The sequence below is a fragment of the Grammomys surdaster genome, unplaced genomic scaffold, assembly GCF_004785775.1.
Source record: "Grammomys surdaster isolate TR1022 unplaced genomic scaffold, NIH_TR_1.0 126313, whole genome shotgun sequence".
NCBI lineage: Eukaryota > Metazoa > Chordata > Mammalia > Rodentia > Muridae > Grammomys > Grammomys surdaster.
The window spans coordinates 3,384,446-3,410,870 of NW_021621113.1; the positions used below are offsets into that span (position 1 = coordinate 3,384,446).

Below are 26,425 nucleotides of genomic sequence, written 5' to 3' on the forward strand. Positions count from 1 at the left end.
GCATATATGCTGCTCTGACAACCTCCTGAAGAAGATCTCGGCTTGCAAGCAACAGAGCTGCTATCGCACTGGCCTCTCCCACAAACAGACAAAGGAGGGGAAGTGACCAGAAAGGGAGAGTGGTGGTCTACATGGAAAAGAGGGTCTAGGTGAAGTGAGAACAGGAGGCATGGACAGAGAGGGTGGGTGGAAGCCAGGTCGATGGGCAGCAGGAGAAGAGGGGACAGCTAAACTGGCTCCCTGCCCTGGTGGGTGGTGACAAGCCTACCTCTCAGCTAATGAGTGTAACAACAACCTGTCTTCCCTGGAGACAAGGGGAAAGTCCTTCACCCACCTAGAACAGTGGCTCTTTGTTCTGCCCCTCTCCCATGCCACCAGCACTGCCCAGCCCAGGCCCTGACGTGTAGTGAGTACATTGCTGACTGAATGATCTGGGACTGTAACAAGCCTACAACCACAACCTTTTTTTGGAAGGGGGGGGTTGTCTGTTTGTTTGTTTGTTTGTTTGTTCGTTTGGAGTTTCTCTGTATAGCTCTGGCTGTCCTAGAACTCATTTTGTAAACCAAGCTAGCCTCGAACTCACAGAGATTCACCTCTCTCTGCCTCCCTGACAAGTGCTGAGATTAAAGGCCTTCGCCATCACACCTGGCAAATCAACCACCTCTACAAATACATGGGTCATGAGGAACACTCTGGGCATTTTTTCTCCCAAAGGAGAAACAAGGAAAGCATAGCATGTTTCCTGCTTTGACAGCCTCACTCAGAGGGTCTTGGGGCAAGCATATCCTCCAGACCCATCCCCAGTGAGAGTCAACCTCAGCTTCACGCAGTCCAGCGTGCATGTGCCCCACCTCACCCCGAGAAATATGCCCGGCTCACCATACACTTCAAGACCCTCATTCCAAGCATGCGCCAGCTCCCAGGTTGGCTAAGGAGGCACGAGGCCTCACACCAGGGGTGAGGAGCACACGACATGGAAGACACACACAGGTACAGACATGTTTATTGGGTGAAGTCTTATAGACTCAGTAAGGCACGTGGTCTAGAAAGGGGGTGGGCTCTGGAGGCCTGGGACACTGGCCTCAGTGTGTAGGGTGGGTACGCCCTGTCTGTTGAGCAGCTCTGGGACACTCTCTCCTCATGCCCTCTTCTGGGGACCCTGAGAACAAGGGTTACTTCGGTCCCAAGAGTGGGTGTGCATGGCCATGGGCAAAGGAAGGTGGGGCTTGGGTCAGAGCATAATGTCCCACAGACCCTGGAGGCACAGAGAATGGAGAATCCTGACTCAGGCAGGTCCTGGAAGAGAGTAGATAGCTGTGGCCAAGGGTGGGCTGGGCCTTGTTGAGCCCCACAGCACCAGGTAGGCAGGCTGCAGGGCATTCTCAGCTGAAGTCTCTGTTGCGCAGGAGCAGCGGTGCCACCAGGGTCCACAGGTAGAGGAACAGCCCCGCCCAGCTGGCACAGATCTTCACCCACACCGAGGTCCATGTGCTGATCATCTTCCGGGTCTCCCCAGGGCTGGAACACACCATCGGGCTCATGAGCCTGGTCCCCCATCCTGTGACCTCGGTCTTGTTCCTTGACCCGATGAGCCAACTGAGACATCTAAACTCAACCCTGGCTCTCACCCTGTAACTCCAATCCCTGCTTCACATTGGAGACACCTGACCTATGACCCTGGACCACAGACCCAAACTTGACCTCAACTCCAGTCTTGACTATAGCTCAAGGCCTTGACCTGACCTGACTCCTGGTCCCTCACTTTGTCACCATGAACCAAGCATGGTGATGCACACCTACAATCCCAGCACTTGAGAGGCAGAGGCAAGAAGATCAGAGCAAGATCCTCCTTTGCTACACAGTAAGTGTGAGACTAACCTGAGCTACATGAGACCCTTAACAAAAGCAAAACCAAACAGCCCAGGCCTGTAATCCCAGCCTCTCAGGAAGTGGAGCAGGAAGATCTCAAGCTCAAGACCCACCTGGGCCACACAGAGAAACCCTATCTTTAGGGCTTTGTCATCCAGTTCTTTATCACCTCATCCCTGAGGATTGATGAACGTAACCTTAACCCTGCTTGTCCCCTGACTTTAGTTCTTAATCCAATAACTCAGCCTTGGTCCCTGACTCTATTACCCCGACTTCAGCTCTTTGCCCTTCTACTGGTTTGATCACCTCTGAACCTCAATGTTAAACAAAGGACCTAGCCCCAGTGTATATCGACAGACTATGGCCCCAACAGTCCTGACAGGATGTGACTTTCGGTGGTCCCAACCCTAACTCTAGACCTCTTGATTCTGCTTTTTTTTTTTTTTTTTTTTTTTTTTTTTGAGACAAGGTTTCTCTGTATAGTCTGGCTGTCCTGGAACTCCCTCTGTACCTCTGTAGACCAGGCTGGCCTCAAACTCATGGAGATCCCTCTGATCCCTCTGTCTCTGTGTCCTGAGAGCTAGGATTAAAGATATGTGCTAACACAGACTGGTGACTCTGACTCTTAATTCTGTGACTTTGAGTCTGACCGCCGCATCCTAATCCTGCCCCTCCATGCATCCCACACTGGACTTCCCCACAGTCCAGCCCTGATATGCAAACATGGTCACCTTGCTCATCCCAGTCTCACCTCCTAACTGTCCCTCCTGGTCTCTGAGCAAATATGTCAGAAGCTGGGCCAAGAAGGCACAGCAGGGAAACTAAGGCAGAGCGAGGGTCGGGTTATGAGGATCTAAGACAGACCCTGCCACCTATGTTCTCAAGCTTCAAGCAGAGACCAGAACACCCAGGAGCAGCTAGAGGAAGCACACAGTGAGTCCACCTGGGGCTGGCCGGGTCCTGCCACCCACCAGGCTGCTGTGGCATACCTGTACCAGTTGGTAAGCGTCATCATGACATGCAGAGAGGCCAGCACCAGGCAGAAGTGAAAGAAGGAGTAGCTGTAGGTGACACCATCCTGCTCGTTGTCATAAGCTCGGCCGCCACTGACGGCCACCTGCTGCTGCTGGACGATCTCTGCTGGACACTCCTCTGTCTGCATCAGATTGTTCACCTGACGGTGGTCAGAGGATCGCAGGCTGTGGGAGAGGAAGGTAGGCTGTTAGGGACACTAACAGAGATGGGCAGACACAGCAGGATGTGGTCCCGTGAGCTAAGGAACCGGTCACAGTACTAGGTGGTCTTGGCTCCTTGGAGGCCCAGGAACCAACAAACTTGTTCAGATCCTCAGCGTTACTCCAATTTCTTATGTCCCTGAGTAGAAGACGCCCTCGGTGAAGCCTGGATTCCCTCAACGTTTCTCACAAACGCCCAGTAAAGGGTATAAACTAGTCTTTTTGAACCATTCCCAGAACAGGTGCTGGATACTGAGTACCAAGGATTGAAAAGCACCAAACCAGGAGCTGCTTAAGGTTTTGTCAATTTGACACAAACTAGGATCTTCTGGGAAGAGGAACTTCAGTTGAGGAATTGCCTCCATCAGAACAGCTTCTGGGTAGTCTCAGGACATCATCCAGATTAATTACCAATGCAGGGGGACCCAGAAGGACCTGGCTCACTGTGGGTGGAGCCACCCAGGACAGGGTGCCCTGGACTGAGAAAGCAGCCGAGCAAGCCATCGGGAGCGAGCCAGAAAACAATGCTTGTCCACAGTTCATGCCTCAGCTCCTGCTTCCTTCCAGCTAACATCTTTCTGTGATGGGACAGTTGTAGCCTGGAAGCGGAAGCGGAAGCGGAAGCGGAAGTAAATCCTTTCCTCCCAAGTTGCTTTTGATTGTGGTGTTTATCACAGCAACAGAAGGAAAATTAATACAGGTTGTTTATTGGGGTAGAGAGTGTATGTGTGGGTGGGTGTGCATGTGTATATGTGGGTGTCCTTGCCTATGGTAACATTGTGCGTGCGTGCCTGTGTGTGTGTGCATGTCTATGTGTAAACACTCGTGTAAGCCAGAAGATAATGTTAGGTTTCTTTCTCAACTGCCCAGCTACTTTAGTTTTTGAGGCAAGGTCTCTCATTGATCCTGGAAGTTGATGTTTCAGATTCACTGGCTGAGCAGCAAGTTCCTGAGACTCCCCCGGTGTCCACCCTGCAGGGTGGGGGTTACAGTGTGTGCTTCAGGTGTACGCTGGGGACCCACACTCAGACCCTCATGTACAGCTTGTACACTACCCACTGCACCGTCATCCCGGCACACTGGTTGTTTTGTATGACCATCTCAGGTAGTCCATGCTGGCCCGGAACTCAGTCATAATGTAGCCCGGGTTATTCTAAAACTCACAGCAACCCCCCTGCCTCTGCTTGAGAAGAATTACAGGCATGAGCCATGTCTGGAAACCTTAAACTTTATTAGTCTTAGGGATTTTGTTTTAGCAATTGCTTTCATGTTCATGAAAAGAAGGCGGGGTGAGGGGTGGGGTGGAGTCAGTAGCAGAGCACTGACCAATCATAAGCAAAGCCCCAGACAGATCTCAGCATTGAAAGAAAGACCAAACAATGCCGTAGGTTGTCAAGATGGCTCGGTAAGGTAAAAGGCCTTGCTGCACAAGCCTGGTGACTGAGCCTCATCCTCAGAATCCATGTGAAGGAGAGAACGGACGTCACTGACCTCCACGTGTATGCCATGGTACATGCACTCCCCCCCCCACCCCCCACACACGTCATGCTCACATATGCAAGAAGACGTTTTAAAATGCCCGTACTATATTTTCTGGGTGCTGGCCTTTCTTGGGCTTTTGATTAGCTCATGAAATGAATCAGTGTGCACTAGACACTTGGAAGTTTCCTTTTTACATTTTTTACTTGGGATTTTCTTTTTTCACTTTACTATTTTTTATGTGCATTGGTATTTTGCCTGCTTGTCTATCTGCCTATACAAAGATCTCAGATCCCTTGAATCTGGAGTTACAGACAGTTTTGAGCTCCCGAATGGGTGCTGGGATTTGAACCTGGGCCCCCTTTAGAAGAGTAGCCAGTGTTCTTAACCACTGAGCCATCTCTCCAGCCCCTTACTTGGAAATGTCTACAGCTTGAGTCTTAACACTTGATTCTTTCCTACTTCTATTTGCCCATAGCATTGTTTTAATACATGTTACGTTTTCACGAAAACAAGAAACAGGATCAAGGACATGGCTCAGCGGGTCAAGTCACCGCTGCCAAGGCTGATGACCCGAGTTCAATCCCCAGGGAGCGAACCAACTAAAAGGGTCATTTTCTTGATTTATGATTGATGTGGGAGGGCCCAGCCTACTGTGAGTAGTGCCACCCCTGAGCAGATAAGTAAAGCAAACTTCCAGTGCCACAAAACCAGCGCCACAAAAGCAAACCATCAAGCAGTGTTCCACCACGGTGGATTGTGATTGAGACGTACAAGCCAAATAAATGTTTTCCACACCACTCGGATTTGGTCGTGGTGTTTATCACAGCTGTAGCAAGCTCCCCGTCCTCCCTCACTCCCCCACTCAGTACCCCTCCCAGAGCCCAAGCCCACGAGTGGTACCTAATGAAGAAGGTGCACAGGATGAAGATGACGAGGCCCACGATGCTCGGGGCATCCCACCACACTGTGCTATAGTCCTCCAGGTCCACCTGGCCTGTCCCGTTTTTAGTGGGCAGGTGAGGGTTGCATTTTTGATCTGGGGAAGGAACACAGACACCTTCAACCTCTAGCTGACTGGATCTAGGAGTCAGGGAACTTTAGGACAGGCAGAAAGCAGACCCAAGAGGACAGACAGACACAGACACATGCACATATGTACTTGACCTTTTAAGGCCTAGCAGCAGATAGTAATGGCAGATACAATGAAAAACAAATAATTCCAGGAGCAGATGAGACCTCAGGCTCACACACACACACACACCCTGTGCCTCTGGGTGTCCCAGACACCTGCAATGTCCCTCACACTTCAGCAGGCTGCACTGGACCAGCAGCCTATCTTGTACTCACCAGGGACGTTGGATAGGGCAGACCAGGTGACAAACATTGTATACAAGGTTATGACGGAGGCTTGCAGCAGACCTGAGTTGGGTTGAGCATCCTGGCAATAAGAGTTCATAGGTAAGAGCCCAGGCCACTCAGCCCACCAGATCACCCACCACTCCTTCCTACCCAAAACCGGAGCCCTAATTATTTCTCTCCACACCCCCAGATGACTCGCACCCTTTCTTCTGCAAATGTTCAGGTCGGCTTCTCCAGTTTGCTCATCTTCTCTTGCCCACCGTACCCCACTGTCACACTCCAGACACCCCGACACTCTGAAAACCTCTTCCCCCTCTGTGGCTTTGAAACCAGACACATTCCTGACTCCTCTGCGTAGGAGTGTAGGGGGTGAGCAGGAGGGAGGGAAATAAGGCCCCAGCTCCTGCTATGGTAACTCTGCCCGGCCAGCTCCCTGCCTCTGATCCACAAAGCTCTGCAACCAAACTTGTCTGGCCTTGGCTCCTACTGCTGCCCTTCCCCCACTCCGCACTCCATGCACGCTCTGGAGCCAGCCTACCTTGGTTCAAACCCCAGCCCCACTCTTTACTAGCCTTGGCTAAGTCTTCACTCTTCTTTCTGTAGAAGAGTGTGTGTGAAAGTGAATGAGTGTGTGGGAGAGAGCATGAATGTTTATGTATGTGTGTGAGAGTGTATGTGTCCATGTGTGTATGCGTATGTACATGTGCATGTGTACATGTGTGTGTGAGAGAGAGAACATGAGTGTGAGTGTGTGCATGTGTGCGTTTATGAATGTGTGCATGTGTGTGTGAGTATGCACATGCATATGCAGGCCAAAGGGCAACCTTAGCTGCTGCCCTCAGGAACCATCTCCTTTGTGGTTTTGGTGACAAGGATTCTCAGTAGGACCTGGCACTCGCCAATGTGACTGAACTGGCAGTCCCTAACTCCCAGCTCTAGGGTTATAAACATACCTGACCTTTTTGACAAGGTGCTGGGGGATTAAACCTGGTCCCTCATGCTGGTACAGAGAGCACTTTACTGTCTGAGCCATCCCTATCCCCGCCCCTTACTCCTTTAAGCATGTTTGTTCCTCAGTGAACCAGAGATGACAATCTGAGGAATGAGAGACATGGGTGACAGGTGCCAGGACCGGCTGGCTGGTGACTGCCCAATGAGGTGACAGCAGGTGCCCGCCCAATGAGCCCTGCGTGCATCTCCCTTCATAGGTCCAACCTTCCTCATGGGACATGAAGGCTCTGAGCAGAAGAGAGGCCCCCAACCTTTGTACTAATGACACCCCCCCCAAACTTAAGCTACCTGTCAATGCTGAGATCCAAACTGAGAAGCCCTTGTGAAAGGACCATTCTGCCAGCCCCGCCCATTGCCGCAGAGGGTCTGGGATAGGATGTCAGGAAGTTGCACCCCACTCCATTTGAACCCTGAACATCGTTTCTCTTGACTGGCACAACATTAGTTACTATAGCAACAGCTGGCTGGAGTCTGCTTCATACCTATCTGCCTAGTCAGAGCTCCATCCTGAGAGCAGCCCTAAAGAGCATTTTCCACTTGAGGAGGGAGGGTGGCACAGCATGGTTAAAGCACTTTCCTAGGGCTGGAGAGCTAATTCAGAGGTTGAGAGCACTGACTACTCTTCCAGAGCTCCTGAATTCTATTCCCAGCAACCGCACGGTGGCTCACAACCATCTGTAATTAGATCTGGCGCCCTCTTCTGGAGAACAGGCATATATGCAGGCAGAACATCTGCAAAGGGATTTGCCCACCGGGCAGGCTCACCTGGACCTTGGGCAGAACAGCAATGATGGAGACGCAGACACAGAAGGTGAGGTTGAGGCTGATGAAGATCTTGCCCTCATGGCAGGCACCAGACTCCGTGTAGTAGACGAACATCAGCGCCACCGCGGCGATGGATAACAGGTAGAAGAGGAAGGTGAAGAAGAAAAGACCTGTGCAGAGGGGCGCAGAGCAACGCTCAGATCCAGGACACAGAGGAAGGAACACCAGCCACCTCAGGGGACTGAGCTGCTCTCCTGACACAGGCCTCAGTTTCCTAACTCAAGGAGTGGCTCCCCCACAGTGCCTTTGTGAGTTCCTGTTCCAATCCAACCCACGATGACTCGAATGCTGTAAGGAGGTGACTCTCACTCTGAGTACAATAAAGACAAACGGCTGGAGAAGGCATCATTGTACCCCTGTCATTCAAAAGAATTTGCGGGGCTGGAGAGATGAGTGCAGTTCAGCATTCAAGAGCACTCTTTGCCCTTACAGTGTTCAGTTCCCAACACCCACATGGTGGCTCACAACCATCCGTAACTCCAGTCCTAGGGGATGTGACACCCTCTGCTGACCTTCATAGATACCAGGCACACACGCACACACAGTGCACAGACATACGTGCAGGCAAATACGCATACACATAAAATAATCCAAAATAATTTGCTGATAAAGTCCTCGAGGCATATGGGATATGCGAGACCCAGCGTTTATACGCCACTATAGCTCATCTCTGCTTGAAGTTCAAGTTTGGGTTAGACAACTTCAACAGCCTTGTAGTTTGAATATGCTTAAATTTTGTAAACTAGAAAAACAGTTATCAATGACTAATCCAGCAATAAAATAAACCGAGGCTCCAATTCAAACTCAAAATACTCCCTTTTCTAAAATAGTCACATTGATGCAATTGCTGTTGTTGTTGTTGTTACTTTGAGACAGGGTTTCTTTGTGTAGCACTGGCTGTCCTGGAACTTGCTCTGTAGACCAGGCTGGCCGCGAACTTACAGAGATCCACCTGCCTCTGCCTCCAGAGTGTTGGAATTTAACTATGTCCCACCACATCAGGACCTTTATTGTGTTTGTTTTTTCTTTTTCTTTTTTCTTTTTCTATCTTTTTTTTTTGAGAGGGGGTATATTTCATGTAGCTCAGCCTAGCCTCCAACTCACTATTTAGTAGAGGCTGGCCTTGAACTCTTGACCCTTCTTTCTCCATCTCCCAAATGCTGGGTTTACAGGTGTGAGCATCATATCTAGCTTCTTTCCTTTTACTTTTTTAAAAAATATTATCCTTGGCTGGGCAGTGGTGGCGCACGCCTTTAATCCCAGCTCTTGGGAGGCAGAGGCAGGAGGATTTCTGAGTTCGAGGCCAGCCTGGTCTACAGAGTGAGTTCCAGGACAGCCAGGGCTACACAGAGAAACCTTGTCTCAAAAAAACAAACAAAAAAAAAAAAACAAAAAAAAAGAAAAAGAAAAGAAAAAAATATAATCGTGTGTGTGTGTGTGTGTGTGTGTGTGTGTTAATGGGGGCACATGTGGTATCGCACACATGTGAAAGTCAGAAGACATCTCTGGATTCTCTGAGGATTCTCTTCTCCCACATTTATGGAAGTTCTGGGGATCAAACTCAGGTCACTAGGTTTGTGTGACAAACGCTTTAACCTTATTGCCACTGTCATAGTTAACTTTAACAGTTAACTTGGCACAACTCCTAGAAAGGAGTCTCAAATGAAGAGCTGCCCAAATCAGATTGGCGTGCGGGAGACCCATGGCTACAGGTGACTGCCTTGATTACTAACTGATGTAGGAGTGCTCAGCCCACTGTTGGCGGCTCCATCCCCTAAGCAGCTGTATAAGCTAGCTAATTAAGCATGAGCCTGTGAGGAGCCAGCTAGCAACATATTTCTGTGACGTCTTCCTTCCTTCTCTTTCTTTTTTCTTTTTTCTTGAGGAAGATTTTCCCTGTATAGCTCTGGCTATCCCGGATGCTGTATAGAGCAGGTCAGGCTGGAACTCAGAGGCCTGCCTCTCCCTCCCATGTGCTGAGATTAAAAGCATGCACCACCACCACCCGGCTCACATCGTGCTTTATGTGTGGGATCTGGGAATATAAACTCAGGTCATCACATTTTCGAAGAACAAGGAGTGCTAGCCCAGCCTTTTTGCAGACTTAAATAAAATGCAAAAGATTCAGCAGGGCAACCTGCTGCTAGGATTTCAATGACCAGACACCACTTAAAAGTTTGGTTGAGCCACTACCAAAAGAGCCTGGCCCATTCCCTGCTGTGTGCAGTCTGTCCTACAGAAGTTACTGACCTCACTCCCTCAGGGTCCCTCAGGCAGCAGCTTCCCACAATCAATCTCTTCCTCCACTCCTTTGCAAACTTCCTCAATTCCAGACCCCATACATGAGGTGCCCAGCCCCAGTGTGGTGGCCAGTACAACACTCACCTGCGTACCAGGCTGGAGAGTCACACTCCTCGGCCTTACACAGCCACCGCTGATTCCAGGAGTGGGCAAAGTCAATGAACAGGATCAGCTGGATGAGGATGAAGAGGAAGGAGCCCACGACGCCGAAGTAGAACCAGACTGTGGGGAAAGGGCTGTGAGGCAGGGGGCTGGGGCCTCAGGAGCAGCCGTGGGGACGGCAGGGCCCCCAGGTTTCTAGCATAGCTTCAGTCAGGCGTTCTTTCTCAAACACACAGACTCATTCAGTCGTCCCTCGTTCGATACACTGCATGGGGGACACCCAGAGAAATAGAGTCCCCCTCTCACGTTTTGGCTGAGCAGGGCTCATGCTAGAGGGTCCCCCACCCTGAGTTACCAGACAGCATCAAAGCCAAGCATCAGGAAGCTATCTAGTGAAGGAAATGTCAAGGACCAGCTGCCATTTGGCAAAGAGCCACCCACCCTAACACCCACCCCACCACTCTCTTTGCTGCCCCTCCCCTCCACTGTCCCTGGAACCACCTACTCTTGGGGAACGAGCCATCAGGGATGTAGAAGGCACCCACAGTGATACCCACAAGGATCAGGAATTTAAAAAACCAAAACCTGCAGGAAAAACAAAGAGGAAAGCTGAGTGGGAGGCAGCAGGGACATGCAGAACCAGAGCAGAGGCAGCCCAGAAACTCCACCCCAAGAAACTGGTCCTGAGGAAGAAAGGGCTCTCCTGGTGATCTGATGGACATGGGTTCTTTCCCTTTCTGAGAGAAAACCTGGAGCTCAGGCCAGTGGGAAGAACCAAGCAATGAGACTGTTACTGAACTGCTTCTTTGAGCTCAGACAAACCGATACCCTCTCTGGGCTTTTTCTTCAATTTGAAAAATGGATTGTGAGTAGGGGTTAGGGAGATAGCTCAATTGGTGAAGTGATTGTCATGCAGGCATGACGACTGACATTTGATCTCCAATAACCACATCAAAATCCAGACATGCTTGTCCCTGGGGGCTGGCTAGCCAGGCTAGCGGAATCAGCCCCAGGTAAGAGACCCTGTTTCAAAGAACGAAAAGTGTGGGTGACTCCTAAGAACCTCCAGACTGACTTGTTAATGAGTCTGAGAGCGGGGTCTAGAGGTCTCTGGGGACAGGCAGAGGGGACAAAAGTCCTCCATGGGAGTGTGCCAGGGTGTAGGTGGTCGCCCCTCACCCATTCTGGATGGCTGCTCTCGGGTCCCGGCTACTGCGGACACAGATCATTAACAGCATGAAAAAGAAGAAAAAGGCTGCTGTGGCAAAGCACATGCGGTAGACAGCGCGGAAGCCCAGCAGGGAGCCGCAGTCCAGGGGCCCCTGCAGGACCAAGGGTTGCTGAGTTCTGTCTTCACACACCCAGGGCAGCTGTGGAGACAACAGTGAGGATTGAGGCCCCGCGCCCCCATCCACCAGAAACCTGCAGGCTCCCATCGGGTCGGAGCCGGCCTCCATCTCCAAGGCCTGTTTCCCATCCTGTGTTGGTCTGAACACTAAGAAAGGCCACCCAGGCCCCTAGCCCATCACGGCTCCCGCTTAGTTGACCATTCCTCCCACACACGCCCATCCTCCCATCCCCCCTCCATGCCCATCATCCACCCCCTATTTCAATACTGCAACGTGTGAAGCCCTTCTTCCCAGAACGGTCTCCCCCTCCTGCCTTCAGTAGAACCCCTAAGAGAAACCCGCGGGAGAGTCGATCTCTTTGCGGACTGTGCAAGGATCCACACCTACGCACAGGCCAAGACAAGATTCCCACTCTAGGCTTCAGCACTCGAGGGGAGACGCACTCCCGGAACCTGCCTGCAGAGGGCAGTCGGATGAATAGGATTCTCCGCTGAGATCCACCCTGTAGCAGGTTCAGGTGTCCTCCCACCCTGTCACCTGCACACACCATCAATACCTGGAACTTCAACCACCTTACCTTGAGTGTAGAGGGCGGGGAGATCCGGGCGCCTCCCTAGCCCCTCCCCGACACTCACCTTGTAAAGCTGACTCTCCACTCCGGGGCTCAACATGATGATGGAAACCAGCACCCCCAAGAAGAGGAAGCAGGTGAAGAGGAGGCGGCTCACCGTGGAGTTGCGGGTTGAGGGGCAACAGCCGCATAGGATGCAGGGTGCAGAGCCGCAGAGGCAGGATGCCTAGGGGAGACAGGGGCGGTAGCCTCGTTAGTCCCCTTCCCCACGTGGGCACGCAGCACCCACTAGCTGCTGCATCTAAGTCTTCAAGTCTGACGAGCTGGGGAGATGACCCCATTTAATCTTCTAGACAGGGACTGAAACCGAATCCATACAGAACCACAAAGCCTGCAGGCAGCAGAAGAGGGCTGGGGTCACACTGCTTATCACTTGGGTGGAGGGAGTGGTTAAAAAGAAATCCAGAGGGCCAGCTGTCACTGATGAATGACCTGTGGGACCTGTCACTCAACCTCTGATCCCAGATCATCTTCCACAAAAGGGGGGGGTCACAGCAGTAGGCACTATTTACAGGTAGTGGTGAAAACAAAGCAGAGATTTTAAAATTGGTTTTTGTTTGTTTGTCTGTTTGCTTGTTTTTAAGAAAAAAATTTTTGAAAGATTTATGTATTTTGTATATGTAATTACACTGTAGCTGTCTTCAGACACACCAGAAGAGGGCATCGGATCCCATTATAAATATTGGTGAGTCACCGTGTGGTTGCTAGGAATTGAACTCAGAACCTCTGGAAGAGCAGCCAGTGCTCTTAACTGCTGAGCCATCTCTCCAGCCCTGTTTGTTTTTTAAAGTTTGTTTATTTTATGTACATTGATGTTTTGTTTGCATATACATCTGCAGACCAGAAGGCATTGGACCGGATCCTTTAGATTCAATGGTTGTGAGCTACCACTGGGTGCTGGGAATTGAACTCAGAACCCCTAAAAGAGCAGCCAGTGCTCTTAACCACTGAATCCTAGCTAGATGTGGTGGCTCATGCCTGTAACCCTTGGGGCAGGATGATCAAGAGTTCAAGGCCAGCCTCAGTGACATAGTGAGTTTGAGGTTTACCTGAGTGACATGAGACTTGTCAGACCAGACAGACAGACAGACAGACAGACAGACAGAATGCAAGCCCCTTGAGAGCCCTGTCTCTCTCTTCCCCAGTTCATTTTTCTCTCTGACTCTAATGTTCTTTTTGTTTTGTTTTGTTTTGTTTTTTGTTTTTCGAGACAGGGTTTCTCTGTGTAGCCCTGGCTGTCCTGGAACTCACTCTGTAGACCAGGCTGGCCTCGAACTCAGGAATCTGCCTGCCTCTGCCTCCCAAGTGCTGGGATTAAAGGTGTGTGCCACCACTGCCAGGCGACTCTAATGTTCTTTGTATCTTGTCTGTCTTTTACCTTCCTTGTAACAAGGATGGATTTTTTTTTGTCTGCTTTGTTCACAAGGTCAGACCCAGACACGGTACTGGGAACCTATTAGAGAATCATAAATTATGTGTTCCATGAACATGAGTTGTCCAGCAAAGAACCAGGTACATGTTAAGACAGGCATTCAAACATCTGGGATTGAGACTTCTCTGCAGCTGTGTTTTGCCTGGGGCTAACCTCATTTTGGACAGCAGATGGTGATGTAACACTTCCCATCATCCACCATCAAACCTGCATCCTTCCTGGGCTGAAACCACTGAGTGACTCAGGAGGCTATACTGTAACTGACTCACTGAAGAAGAGACTCACTCCTCTGGAGAGCCAGTCCCTCCAAGCACAAGCATTGAAGAAACAGCCTCCGTGGCCAGCCACAGACAGTCCAGGTCCTCAACCAGGTGTTTAAGAACCCAAGAGCAACAGTCTTTGGTTGACCTTAAGACCTTACAGCAAATGTTGCCCACATTTAATAAACTTTTCGGGCTACTCAGAGATGCACGCTTCTGTGACAGAGCAAACCAGGCTGGTTTTGACTGGGTAACGGCAAGTCCTAGAAAGCCTCCTTGAGGAAGTGATGTAAGGTGAGGACCTAAAGGATCAGGAGACAAAGCCAGACCCAGAGGGGAAAGAGCTCCTGCCTGGGGCATCTGAGGAAAGAATGTGGAGAAGGCACGGTATGCCCTCTGACATGCTGTTGGAACCAGACATGTAGCCTGCCCAAGGGACCCTGGTTTTCATCCACAGGACAAAAGACATCCTCTGAGGGTACGCAGCCCCAGCTGCAGAAACAACCTCATCCATAGGATTAGCTTGGCTTACTGAAGCTTCTGAGGCTCTGGCTCCTCTGAGAACTTTTCTGGACCCATCAGGGGCATAACAGTGTTACTGCCTTCCTATCTGCCTCTTCTCCCAGACTGAAACCTCCCTGGAAAAACTCTCTGTCACTCACAAAGTCAAGTGCAACAAGGATGCTGAATGTGGCACAAAACTTGTTCCCAGTCACAGGCTCCACCCTTCCAGCAACTTCTAGCTACACCTTCCAGTTGTTCCCCAAAGCCCAGCCTCCTAGCTATAGCCATTTTGGGTAAGCCTAAGAAAGGTCTCATTTTACACATGAGGATGATGAGGCTAAAGGTTAAAGAGCTTAGGAGAAGTCACAGGGCAACACTGTCCCAGCACAGAGGCTGGGAGACAGAAGCGATTGGAAGGGTTAGCTGCAGGGCGGGCGGAAAGCACTCCATCAGCACACAGCACGCTTCCCATCCGAAAAAGTGAAACTGATACAGAGCACAGCCATGCACTCCCATAATCCCCAATACTCAAGAGGCTGACAGCTGAGAACCAGGACCATTCGTTTAAGACCAAGCTGAGCTAAACAATGCATTTGAAGCCAGCCCCCTCACCCCCCCTTCACCACCCCAAAAACGTGTCATATGACCAAGGTCTGTACGTCAGCCTAGGAGCTTGTGCTGCCAGAGTCCAGGCTTTGCCCAGACACACCATTGCCCAGTCCAAGGCATGCAGATGAGAGTGCTGTTTAATCTCTAACCTCAAAAGCCAAGCAAACAATCCCTGACAGGCTGGAGCAAACCCCTCCCACCTCAGGTGCATGGTTCCATTAGGCCCCACCCCTGGCCTGGTACATTTTCTCTTTGTGACACTTGGACCAGACGTGTTACCAGGTTCCAGTGAAATGCTGTTTCAGTTCACTCTGGTTCATAGAGGTCAAAACCCAGATGTTCCTCCAGGGGCTCCTGATGCCAGAAACCTCAGAATGTCTGGGGCCTTATACATACCCAGAGGGCCCAGGTTAAAGAGACACAGGCTCACACCACACTGCTCCACAGCACAGAAGTCCACTCCATTTAATCTGCCCCACCCCCACCCTGGACCAGTCGGGACCAGTTTCCACTAGAACTGCTACCTAAAGGCACACTGGCCTCTGGACAGAGGGAGAGACACATGGGCTCACAGGAACACCGGAAGTGCACTATGGGGCTGTACATGGCAAGAAATACCAGGAGGAGGCTGACAACCAGGTGTCTGTCACATATATCACATACAGACATCATGGTATTCCACAACAGGGCTGCTCTACTATAGGGGCAGGTAGGTGTGCATGTGTGTGTGTGTGTGTGTGTGTGTGTGTGCTGTAGCACATTTGATTGTCATCTACTGATTTCACAAACATAAAAATAATAAAGGCTTTAGCTACACGTGGGGTGTATACCTGCTATTCAAGAAGCTAAGGCAGAAAGGTTGCAAGCTCAGGGTAGCCAGGGCTACAGAGTGAGGTCAAGGCTAGCCTGGGTGACTTAGTGAGATCTTATTTCAAAGTAAGAAAAAAAGAAATTGTAGTGTCTGAAGACGCAGCCCAGTAGTTAAGTGCCAGCTCAGTCTCCAGCACCACAGAAACAACACAGTTTGTTGAGAGTGTCCTGTTTGTTGAGAGTGTTTAAGGTTAGCCTTAAACTTGCTACATAGCTGAGGATGGCCTTGAACTCCTCATCTTCCATCTTCCTGCCTCGGCCATTTTCTTTTCCTTTTTAGTTGCAATCTCACTATGTAGCCCAAGCTGGTTTGGATCTTGATATGTAGACCAGGCTGACTCTACTCACAGAGGTCTACCTGCCTCTGTCTCCTGAGTACTGAGATAAAATGTATCACTAGGCCCTGCAGCAAGAAGAATCTGAGCAGCCCTAAGGAATTCTCTGCAGTGAACCCCAGAAAGTGGCTGTCCAGCATCTGGCCCCTGCACACTGGTAGCAGTAGAGAACTGACCCTTTCCCCAATAAGTCACACAGCTCTGGAGCCAGTTGGGTATGGGTAATCCTAAGCCATTCATCTTCCCTCCTGGCTGTCCCTAGAAACACTTGTGGGGAACTGGTAGGCAGAAGAGATAACTCAGGGAGGGGCTGTGGTTTTGAGTTGTGTTTAAAACAAAATGGCTCTCACTCTAGCTGTATATCTGAAAAACCTGAAACACACACACACACACACACACACTGCCTGGAAGCTGAACAACCCCATTCTTGGGTGGGTGACCAGATGAAGTTTGATCTAGATATCCACTAGAATGTCAACGTAACTCTTTAAAAGGAAAATCTAGGTGTGCACACCTGTAAACCCAAACAACCGGAAGGCAGAGACAGTTCAGGGCCAGCCTGGGCCACTCGGTGAGATGTGTCACAAAATAAATAAATTCCAACACATGCTACAGCCTGCAGGACACGGTTCCGGTTGACATAATCCAAGCACAAAGGACACGCATTGTAGCATGGTATCAGGAACCTGGCTGAATTCATTGAGAGGAAGTTTCAGTGAGCTGGTGTGGGGACCTGGGGCTGAAGAGTCAACGTGCACAGGGGTTTCCGTCTAGGGAGGTGAAAAGATGCCGCAGACAGTGCTGGACAGCAGCATTTCAATATGAACACCTCGATCTTCTTGCACTGTAAGAAAACCAGCTAAAACGAAGCCAAGGGAGGCCAAGACAGGAGCCCCTGAGCCCCTCTGCCTGAGGTCAGTCAGGGTCACATACCAAGTCCTGGTTCAAAGGAAATAATGCCTGGAGTGGCAAATTTATGTGTATTTTGCCACAACACAAAGCCGGAGGCTAGGACATAGCTCAGTTGGCACCTAACCCGCACAGAGCTTTGGTTTAGATCCTGAGGGAGGTGGTTCACACGTGTCTCAGGAGGTAGAGACAGGAGGATCTGATGTTCAAGGTCATCCTCAGCTACATTGTGAGTCTAAGGCTAACCTGGGCTACATGAGACCCTGAAGGAGTGGGGAGAAGAGAAAAAGAAACAAGAGGGGAGTGGGAGGGGAAAGGAGAGGAGGAAAGAGAAAAGGAAAGGGAAATAAAGGAAAGGAAAGGTAGGGTGGGCACGCCGTTTCATCCCCCTGAACCTGTTGTCTCAGCTGGGAAACAAGACTATACCCCAGAGGCACTGGGCACTTGCCTTGTGTACGATGCTCGTGGGTTCAGTACCCAGCAATGCAAACAGACAAAGCTGGAGGTGATAGTCCATGTGAGGACTCCCAGAGCTTAGGAATCAGAACCAGCCGGATTACAAGTTCAAGGCTATCCTCAATTACCTGAGTTCAAAACCAACTTGAGCTACGTGAGACCCTGTCTCAAGAAAACAAAGTACCAAGAAGGAGGGAGGAGACCAAGAGGAGAGAGGGGAAGGGACGGACAGGACAGTAGAAGCAGCAGCCACACTGTATCTTCAGGACTTCCGGGGTGGCTGGAGTGGTACTGGGCAGTAGCCTCTGTCCTCAAAACCTACACCAGGGAGTTTGGATTTCCCCTCAAATGTGATGGGAACTCACTGCCAAGAAAAATGACAGCAGATTTAATCTTCGTGACAGAACTGTGGTCCCAGAATGGGGAGGCAGATGGCAGAGTAGGGAAGAGTCACTGGCTGCTCTGAGTCATCCAGAAGAGAGGACTGACATCAGGAGACAGGGTGGCAGTGGCAGTTATCACTGGGTGCCAGAACTGACAAGATTCACTCTGACAGTGCCACTTGCCTGGGCTGGGTCATTTAATTAGGACTGTCTAAGATAAATGACAAGGTCCTTAAAGACTAAAGCAAAGCTCAAAGATCCCAGTGATAGACATTATACTGTATGACATGACATGATATGATATACGTTTTGTCGACATTTAAAAGCAGGGGTGCAACCTCCACAAACCACACTTCCACTGGCTGAGACCCCCAGCCTCCGACTGCAGAAGGAGAGGCAGCTGGATGGTCCCACACCTCTCCAGGGAGGGTCCTGAGCCAGCTTGGCGCCAACTCTTTCAGCTTGGACCTGAAGAAAGCCCTCTCTCTCTCTCTCTCTCTCTCTCTCTCTCTCTCTCTCTCTCTCTCTCTCTCTCTCTCTCTCCATCCCTGGACTCAGTGTCCTTATCTATGAAATGGGCTCTTAGACAGGACATGAGCTTGGCAGAGCTCAAGGTCTGTGTGTAGACAACTCTAAGTTTCGTGGTGTCTCTGGTATCCTCACTTCCTCATTGGCAGTCCTCAGAAACTCGCCACTGTGTAGTGTTTATGCTTGGCTGCTACACGCCAGTTTAATGCAAAATTCGTCCCTGCACCCCTCTCTATCCTGTTCAATTCCTATACCGGTGAGGGCTGGGTCCCATTATTCCTCCAACAGACATGGAGAGGATTATGTGCTGCCCATAGTGGACAGATGAGAAGATGCCAAGCCAGGGTTTGAGCCCATGCACAGTCCCTCAAATGCAGAGCCCTCCCTAAAACTCTGCGGGCCCCAGGCACCCAGAAACACTTGGAGACTTCCAATTTCTTTCCATCAGAACTTCTGGGCCTGGAGAAACAGCTCAGTGGTTAAGAGTGCCCATTGCCATCATGAGGACCAGAGTTCAGATCCCAGAATCCACGTAATAAATCACAGGTCTCATGAACACCTGCAACCAAGCTTCTGGGCAGAGTGGAGACAGGAGGATAGCTAGAGCTTGCTGGTTTCCAATCTAGCCAAGAAAGCATGAGTCCCAGGTTCAAGGAAAGACCCACCCCCAAAGGAAAAGGTAGAGAGGACATCTGACATGCTTCTGGCTTCTGTAGATGCACATGTGTGCACACGCCCATATGTCTGCACATACATTCACACATACAAATAAATAACCTTTAAAACCTTCACTCCCTCGGGACAACTTCTCACGGAAGCAGGGTGCCACTGGCATTAAGGACTGTCCCACTGCCCCACCTAATACTGTTTTGCTGTGAGGAAATCACTGAATGTAGCTGATCTGCTTTTCCATAAGCTAAATAGGAACTGATTCTCGGACACAGTTCCCAGACATAGGACTCAGGCTAAGGACGACCAAAAACTTTGGATCCTTCTTTTTACTCATTTTAAATTTTAACTTTTATATTTTGGTTTTTGAAGACAGGGTTTCTCCTGCGTATGCTTTCACTGTCCTAGAATTCACTTTGTAGACCAGGCTAGCCTCAAACTCAGGGATCTACCTGCCTCTGCCTCTCAAGTGCTGGAATTAAAAATGTATGCCACTACCACCTGGCAGGATCCTGCCACCATTTCCCAAGTGCTAAGATTATAGGTATGTGTTCCAGCATGCCTAGTTTATGCCATTACTGGGGATCGAACCTAAGGCTTCATCGACACAAGTACTCTGACTTGCCACAAACCCAGCAGAAATGGAAATAATATCCATCACATGACTGGAGTCTCTGTGATGATTAAACAGAAGGACACATACACAGAGCGACTGTTACTGTTGATTGTCAATTTGATGGGCTATAGAAGAATCTGAGAGTCAAACCTCCAGGCATGTCTGTAAGGGGGCATCTAGATTAGTTAACCAAGGTGGGCTGACCCATGTAAATGTGGGTGACAACATTCCAGGGGCTAGAGTCCTGGCCAGGCTGAAGGAAGAGAAGGAGACCTGAGCACAAGCATCTATCTCCCTCCACTTCCTGACTGTCTTGGCCATGTGACCAGTGTCCACACGATCCTGCCACAAAGTCTGCTCTTCCTTAATAGACAGAACCCTCCAAGTGTGAGCCTCGATAAACCCTCCCTTCCTTAAGTTGCTTTTGTTGGATATTTTGTTGAACAAGGAAAGTAAATATTTACAAATAAATAAGTATCCTCTTGCAAGGCTGGGCCTGAGTCACAAGGTAGCTGGGTTCCTGGGTGCTGACCTATAATAAGGATAGAGTGAGAAGTGGCCACTGTTGGCATGGTCACCTCTAGAACAGGATAGCAATGCCAGAGGACTTCTCGGAGAATCAGTGAGACTGCATGTTCCAGGTCCTTAGTACAGCACCTGGCACACTAAATGTCAGAGGAAGCAAAGCCGGTGCAGGTCCTTTACAGATGTTAGACACAAAGTAGCTTCCGATTCCCCACCCCAGAATGTGGTGGGGATGTGGGTAAGTCTTCTTTTACCTGGACCAAGAGTGAGATTGGCTTTTTTCTTTTTGAGACAGGGAATATATACCCCAGGCTTCACAACCACTGTGTAGTGGAAGCCAATCTTGACATTCTGCCTCTCCATTCTGAACACTGGGATGGCAGGCATGCATCACTACATCTGGATTCAGACTCTTAAATTTTATTTTAGAATTTTTTTATGTGTATGCATACATGCACGAAGTGCCCAAGGGAATCAGAGAGGTCATCATATGCCTTGGAACTGGAGTTACAGATGGTTGTGAGCTGTCATGTAGGTGCTGGGAATCCAACCTGGGGTCTCTGAACCAGCAGCCAGTGCTCTTAACTGCTGAGCCATCTCTCAGCTCCCTGGCTTGAGATGTTAAACCCGACTGAATTCCCCTGTGCTTTCACTGTGCATCCTGAATCCGAGAGAGCTAACTCCCCCTAAGTTAAGGGTCTGAGCAAGCCTGGCTAGCCTCAGCTCTGTAGACTGCAGACTGGGTGACTCAGAGCAGTTCTTGGCTCTGTTCTCCAGATGGAATTCTCCACCTACGTCTCCTCCAGGGTGACAACAGCTTCCACAATGCCCACTCACTGTGCACAGGAGCTGGTGGCAGTTTCCACCTCTCATCTGTCCATATCACCAAGAGTATACCAAGGGAGGTACCGCAGTGGCCTCAGGCATGGAGAGATCAAGATATAAGGATTGGCAGAACTGCCCTCCCAACCCCTCTCCCAGTAGGACGAGGGTAACCAGGCAAGACCAGATGGGAATCTTGTGGCCTACTGGTGGGAAGGTCTCCCTCCCTAACCAGGAAGCAAGCCTGTCCCAGGAATGAGTACTGGGCATCAGCAAGCAATAGCCTTATTCTGATCTCCTGTTCAGGCTAGGGTAACACACACACACACACACACACACACACACACACACACACACTTCAATGGAAAGAGATGCCCAAGAGAGGACAAGAGCTGTGTCCAGGGACCCACTCCACTGCCTCCCCAGACTGAGCTCACCCTCAGAAAATGGCTACAAAGAAAACCTCTAGATGCCCAGCTCTCTCCTGGGCACCCGCTCCTGACACGCACACAAATCAGGGACAAAGGATGCAAGTCCTGAACCTTCCTTCTGCAGCCAGGCGCCAGAGCCCCTCTCCGCCCCTCTTTGTGTGGGGCTAGAAGGGGAGGGAACTGTCTGAAAGAACCTCAGATTTAATGAGGGGAGGAAGGAGAGGAAAGGGGGCTGGGAAAGGGAAAGTAGGGGCCTCCCGGCCGGGTATGCTGAATCCCCTCCCCTATGATGGTTGCTGTCCCAAAACAGAGCTGGCAACCGGCCTGGTCCCCAACACTGGCGACCAGGTGGGCACACACAACCTCCCTCGATTTCTTGGTCTTCCCAAATCCAAAGTTTGGCACAGGTAGTCAGTGACAACCGACACCAACCTCGTTCAAGAGCGGGGTGGGAGAGGGGGGCTCCTTCCCACCCTTCCCTCCCAACCCCCATCCGCTTTCCAGCTCGAACTGGAGGGAAAGGGTCCAGCGCTTGCATGGGGAGTGCCCTAGAATGAGCGGGCCAGACTGCGCGCCGAGAGAGGATGCAGACGGAGCCGGTTAGGACGCTCAGACAGACAGACGGAGCCCGAACCCCAGAGATGTGAACGGGACAAACACAAAAGAACAGACTGAGCCAGGCGACAGGGGCAGACAGAATTGACGGACGCTCTGCCAGAAAGACAGAAACGCAGGCACAGCGGGGCCGGGACTCTGCCAGTTACACAAAGAGTCCCGCGCCCTGGAAAGAGACGCGCCACGCACCCGGGGGCCGCTCTGAACTGGGGAACGCGCAGTGGCCGCGGGGCTCCCCGCACCCGCTGCCGGCCTCAAAGTCCCGGTTCCCGGAGTGGCGGCGCCAAAGGCGCCGGGCCGCGCCCCACCCCTCCCCCGCGGTCACCCGAGCCGCGACACCAGCTGTCCGGCGCACCGCGGCCGAAGCGGAGCGGCTGCGGGATGAGGATAAGAAGGGCGCCGGTGGGGCCCCAGAAAGGCAAGTTTGGAGGAAACAAAAAGAAGAAAGTACTTAGAGGAAGAAGGTAGAGAAAAAGTGAGCGGGGCCGCGGCAGGGACAGGATGGGCACTCACGCAGCTGAGCAGGGAGCAAGCCCCCAGACAGGCCCCCATGACGGTGCGGGGCGCGGGGCTCGGGGCACTGGCCTCGGATCCCGGATCCGGTGGGACTTCAGGCGCTTGGCTGGCCCCACCCCAAGCCCATCCCCGCCCCGGCCCCGCCCCACCTGCCGAAGCCGCTCGTCACTTTCCGGCGACGCTCGGGGCCTCCTACGACTCACCTGGGACAGGTGCTGGCGCCAGACTTTACCTAAAGAGGTCGAGATGGGAAAAAGTCCAGCAACGACGGGGGCACAGTCCAACCCAACTCTGAGCTAGGACTGTATACTGAACCAAGGCGAGGATTTGGAAATACATCTGGATTTGAACTTCACCAGGGTCATTGTGTGACCGACCCTAAATACTGTCACTGTTAGAGGACGTAAGAGGTAGTCTTCCCCTATATCCTTGGATCTTGGCGGAAAAACTTCAGCTCAATCTATGGGTACTGAATGATAAATTACTGGATAAAGGGGGGATGGTAACCTAGCTGAGTCGGTAGAGTGTTTACAGAGCATGCATGAAGGCCTGGGTTTGAGCCACATAAAACAGGGCATGGTGGCTCATGCCTGTAACCCAGCACTCAGGAGGTAGAGGCAAGAACCACAAATTCAAAAATCATCCTTGGCTGCATAGCCAGGTCTATCTAGGTCAGCTTGGGCTACATGAGATCCTGTGGTAGGAAAGAAGAAATGGAGGGAGGGAGGGAAAGAGGGAGGGACAGACAGAAGGAGGGTGAGGGAGGCTACTTCACTTCTCTGAGCCTCAGTTTCCCTTATCGAAACTAAAGGCGCTTACCTCATGATACTGTCAGACACACAGCAAGTGCTCCGTGAGTAAAAGCCCGCATCACTCCATCCCTGTTAAGGCCTCAGCTTCGTACTTGTTCAGACTCCTCCTCTCCATCCACCTGGTCTTCAAACTACTGGCCCTGTCTTGGACCACACAGACACACACACACACACACATACACACACACATAGACATACACAGACAGACAGATACACTGCTCAACACTCTTTACTCACACACACACACACACACACACATACACACACACATGCATGAGAGACAGACACACACATAGACATACACAGAGAGAGAGAGACAGATATACACACTGCTCAACACTCTTTACACACACACACACACACACACGAGAGAGAGAGAGAGACAGACACACACACACACAGTACTTAGCACTCCTCACTCCTTATCCGTGTACAACATGACCTCCTAGCTAAGGAGGTCACCGGGAGAGGACATCCTGGCATGCCATCCCCATGATCAGGTGTGAGACGCAGCAGCAGAGTTCTGTAATTATGGTAGCTCTCCCCAGCCATCTCCCCCATCAACTCTAGATCAGATAATGTTAGGGAAGGAAGTCCATAGGTTTGGCTGGCCCCAGGGGCCAAAGATCCGGCCTAACTGCTTCCCCGGGTGATTCATACAGGGCCTGGCTGAGCTGGTAATTGTGCCAGGGCTGTTCCGCAAATACCCTGCACTTTCCCTCCTCCACACAGCAGCCCACCTGGTGCCTTCCTCCTGAAAGGTGCCTTGTCCACCTGTGGTGCCTTCAAAGTTTTGCCCACACCCCACATCTTCTAGAGGAAGAGAACCATGACCACCAGCCCACAACCTGGCATGACTGGAAATGAACCTCCACCCGCTTCCCTGGCCCATCTAGAACAGCAAATAGTTCACCTTAGCAGAGAGTAAGCAAGAGCCATGCTCTTCACGGCACCGTTTGAGTCCGTGTCTGTCCTGAGAAAGATTCATTCCCTGCCCCAGTTCATACATGAGGAAACAGAGGTCCGTGTTACTGGTAAACTTAGCTCTGGCCAAATGCTGGTTGTGGTCACAGAAATTGCTGCTATTGCTGCTCAGATCCACACAGCTCAGACAAGGTTGAGCTAAGAGACCATCAAGGGTGGCCTTGACCTCAGAACCCCAAAGCCTGTCCTTAGCCATGTATACCTCTCTTGGAAAGTAGAAGAGATTGAAAACAATGTAATACATACACACACACACACACACACACACACACACACACACCAATTCACCTCTGTCTGTATCCTCTCCTTTGAGCAATGCACTAGGAGGATACACAGCAGGCAGGATGCTTGCTGAATGGATATGTGCGCTGCTTCCTCATTCCACTGTGACAACATCCTGACCCAACGGCCCCACACGTGTCTGCCCTCTAAGCCTGAAGTGCTACCCACCTCTGAATGTGCCCATGACAGGGTCTTCTCCCTTGGCACACCCCCCCCATCAACTGGATCCTCCACCAACAGCATCTCCTTTCCATGACCCAGCACAGGGACATAGAGGGGTGACACCTGGGGTCCTTATGCTGCCACAGCCTCCCAGATCCCAGATGCCATCCTGAGGACATCTCCATGCCCTTCCCTGAAGTAGGCCTGGTTATTCTGCTTAAAGAGTTAAGCAGAATATGAGCATTTGAGAACATGGTCTAAGAAGTAGTTGCTTTTTGAGGTGGTTGGGGCAGGATATCTCTGTGTAGCAGTGGCTAGCCTAGAACTTGCTTTGTAGACCTGGCTGGCCTCAAACTCACAGAGATCTGTCTGCCTCTGCCTCCCAGGTGCTGGAATTAAAGGCACAAGGCCATTTCGGCAGGTGCTTTCTGAGAGGAGAGGGCATTAGCATAGCTGCAGCACAGAAAGAGCCCCCTCAGTTTTAGGCTGGGAATTTTCCCAACAGAATACTGTGCTGTCATGGTCCTGGCCTTACCTGTGCCTGAGGCCAACTAGGCTTTGGAATACCCCTGCATCACCCTGTAGGGAGGGACCAGCCCTGTGCAGACTACTCACCCTGTAGTCTTGTCCGGGTATATCCTCCTCCTTCAGCCTCACGCTTCTCATCTGTAAAATGGAAACAATCATTTTGCTCTGGTTATCCCAGGGGCCGTTGAGGACATGGTATTAGAAAGTGGATCAAGCCGGGAGGTGGTGGCACATGTCTTTGATCTCAGCACTCAAGAAGCAGAGGCTGGTGGAGTTCTGAGTTAGAGGCCAGCCTGGTCTACACAGTGAGTTCCAAGACAGCCAAGGCTACACAGAGAAACCTTATCTCAAACAAACAAAAGACAACAACGAAAACAGAGAGCATTTAACACTTAGTTGCTTGGCAGCCTCAGCCCATCAGCCTTTCCCTCAGTCTTAACTCTCCTGTATGAGACTAGAATAACTCTGTCTCTCATACCTCCGAAGACAAGATCACAGTTAACAGCTGTGTGACCCTGACAAGTCACCCAGCCTCTTCAATCCTCACGGGAATGCTAGGATGCAGAATTCAGCTTTTCCAGTTAATGACACAGAAACCAGATTCACTGAGAAAAAATTACCAGGGTCCTTTGGTTCATCCCCCTGTGTGGTCCATGCTCAACTCCCTAGACTCCTTTGCCCTTTGCCTCAGGGTTCTCTGATCTGCTGTTTCTGGACTTTACTTTTCAAATATGAAATTTAGGGACTAAATCCTCCCCAAGCCCTCAGTGCCCCCTAACTCCCCACAGGTCACTGGCACCCAATTCTCTCACCATCCTCCCGTCCATGAGGACTCAGATGTGCTCCTGCTTTGAGGCTCTGTCCCCTGGGCCTCAGATCTCTGCACTGGCCTCTACTTCCTGCTTTTGACCCATTTACGGAGTAGTGATGAGGCCATCCCTCATGAATATGCATGTAGGGTAATGAGGGTTTGGGATTGGGGGAGCACCTGGGAAGAGGCATAATCACTATCT

The 26,425-nt window shown here is 50.9% G+C and overlaps 1 protein-coding gene across 1 annotated transcript; it reads right to left on the reverse strand.

Annotated features, from left to right (window-relative positions):
* Nucleotides 1-985: 985 nt before the first annotated feature.
* Serinc2 (serine incorporator 2) lies at nucleotides 986-22,752 on the reverse strand. Its single transcript, XM_028759835.1, has 10 exons — nucleotides 22,642-22,752; nucleotides 12,169-12,330; nucleotides 11,364-11,554; nucleotides 10,690-10,769; nucleotides 10,167-10,304; nucleotides 7,722-7,891; nucleotides 5,934-6,024; nucleotides 5,487-5,622; nucleotides 2,859-3,068; nucleotides 986-1,518 (listed from the first exon to the last, which is right to left on the reverse strand). Exons 1-10 carry the CDS (start codon nucleotides 22,678-22,680, stop codon nucleotides 1,383-1,385), a joined length of 1,353 nt encoding a protein of 450 aa, XP_028615668.1. The 5' UTR covers nucleotides 22,681-22,752; the 3' UTR covers nucleotides 986-1,382.
* Between the last annotated feature and the right edge of the window lie 3,673 nt (nucleotides 22,753-26,425).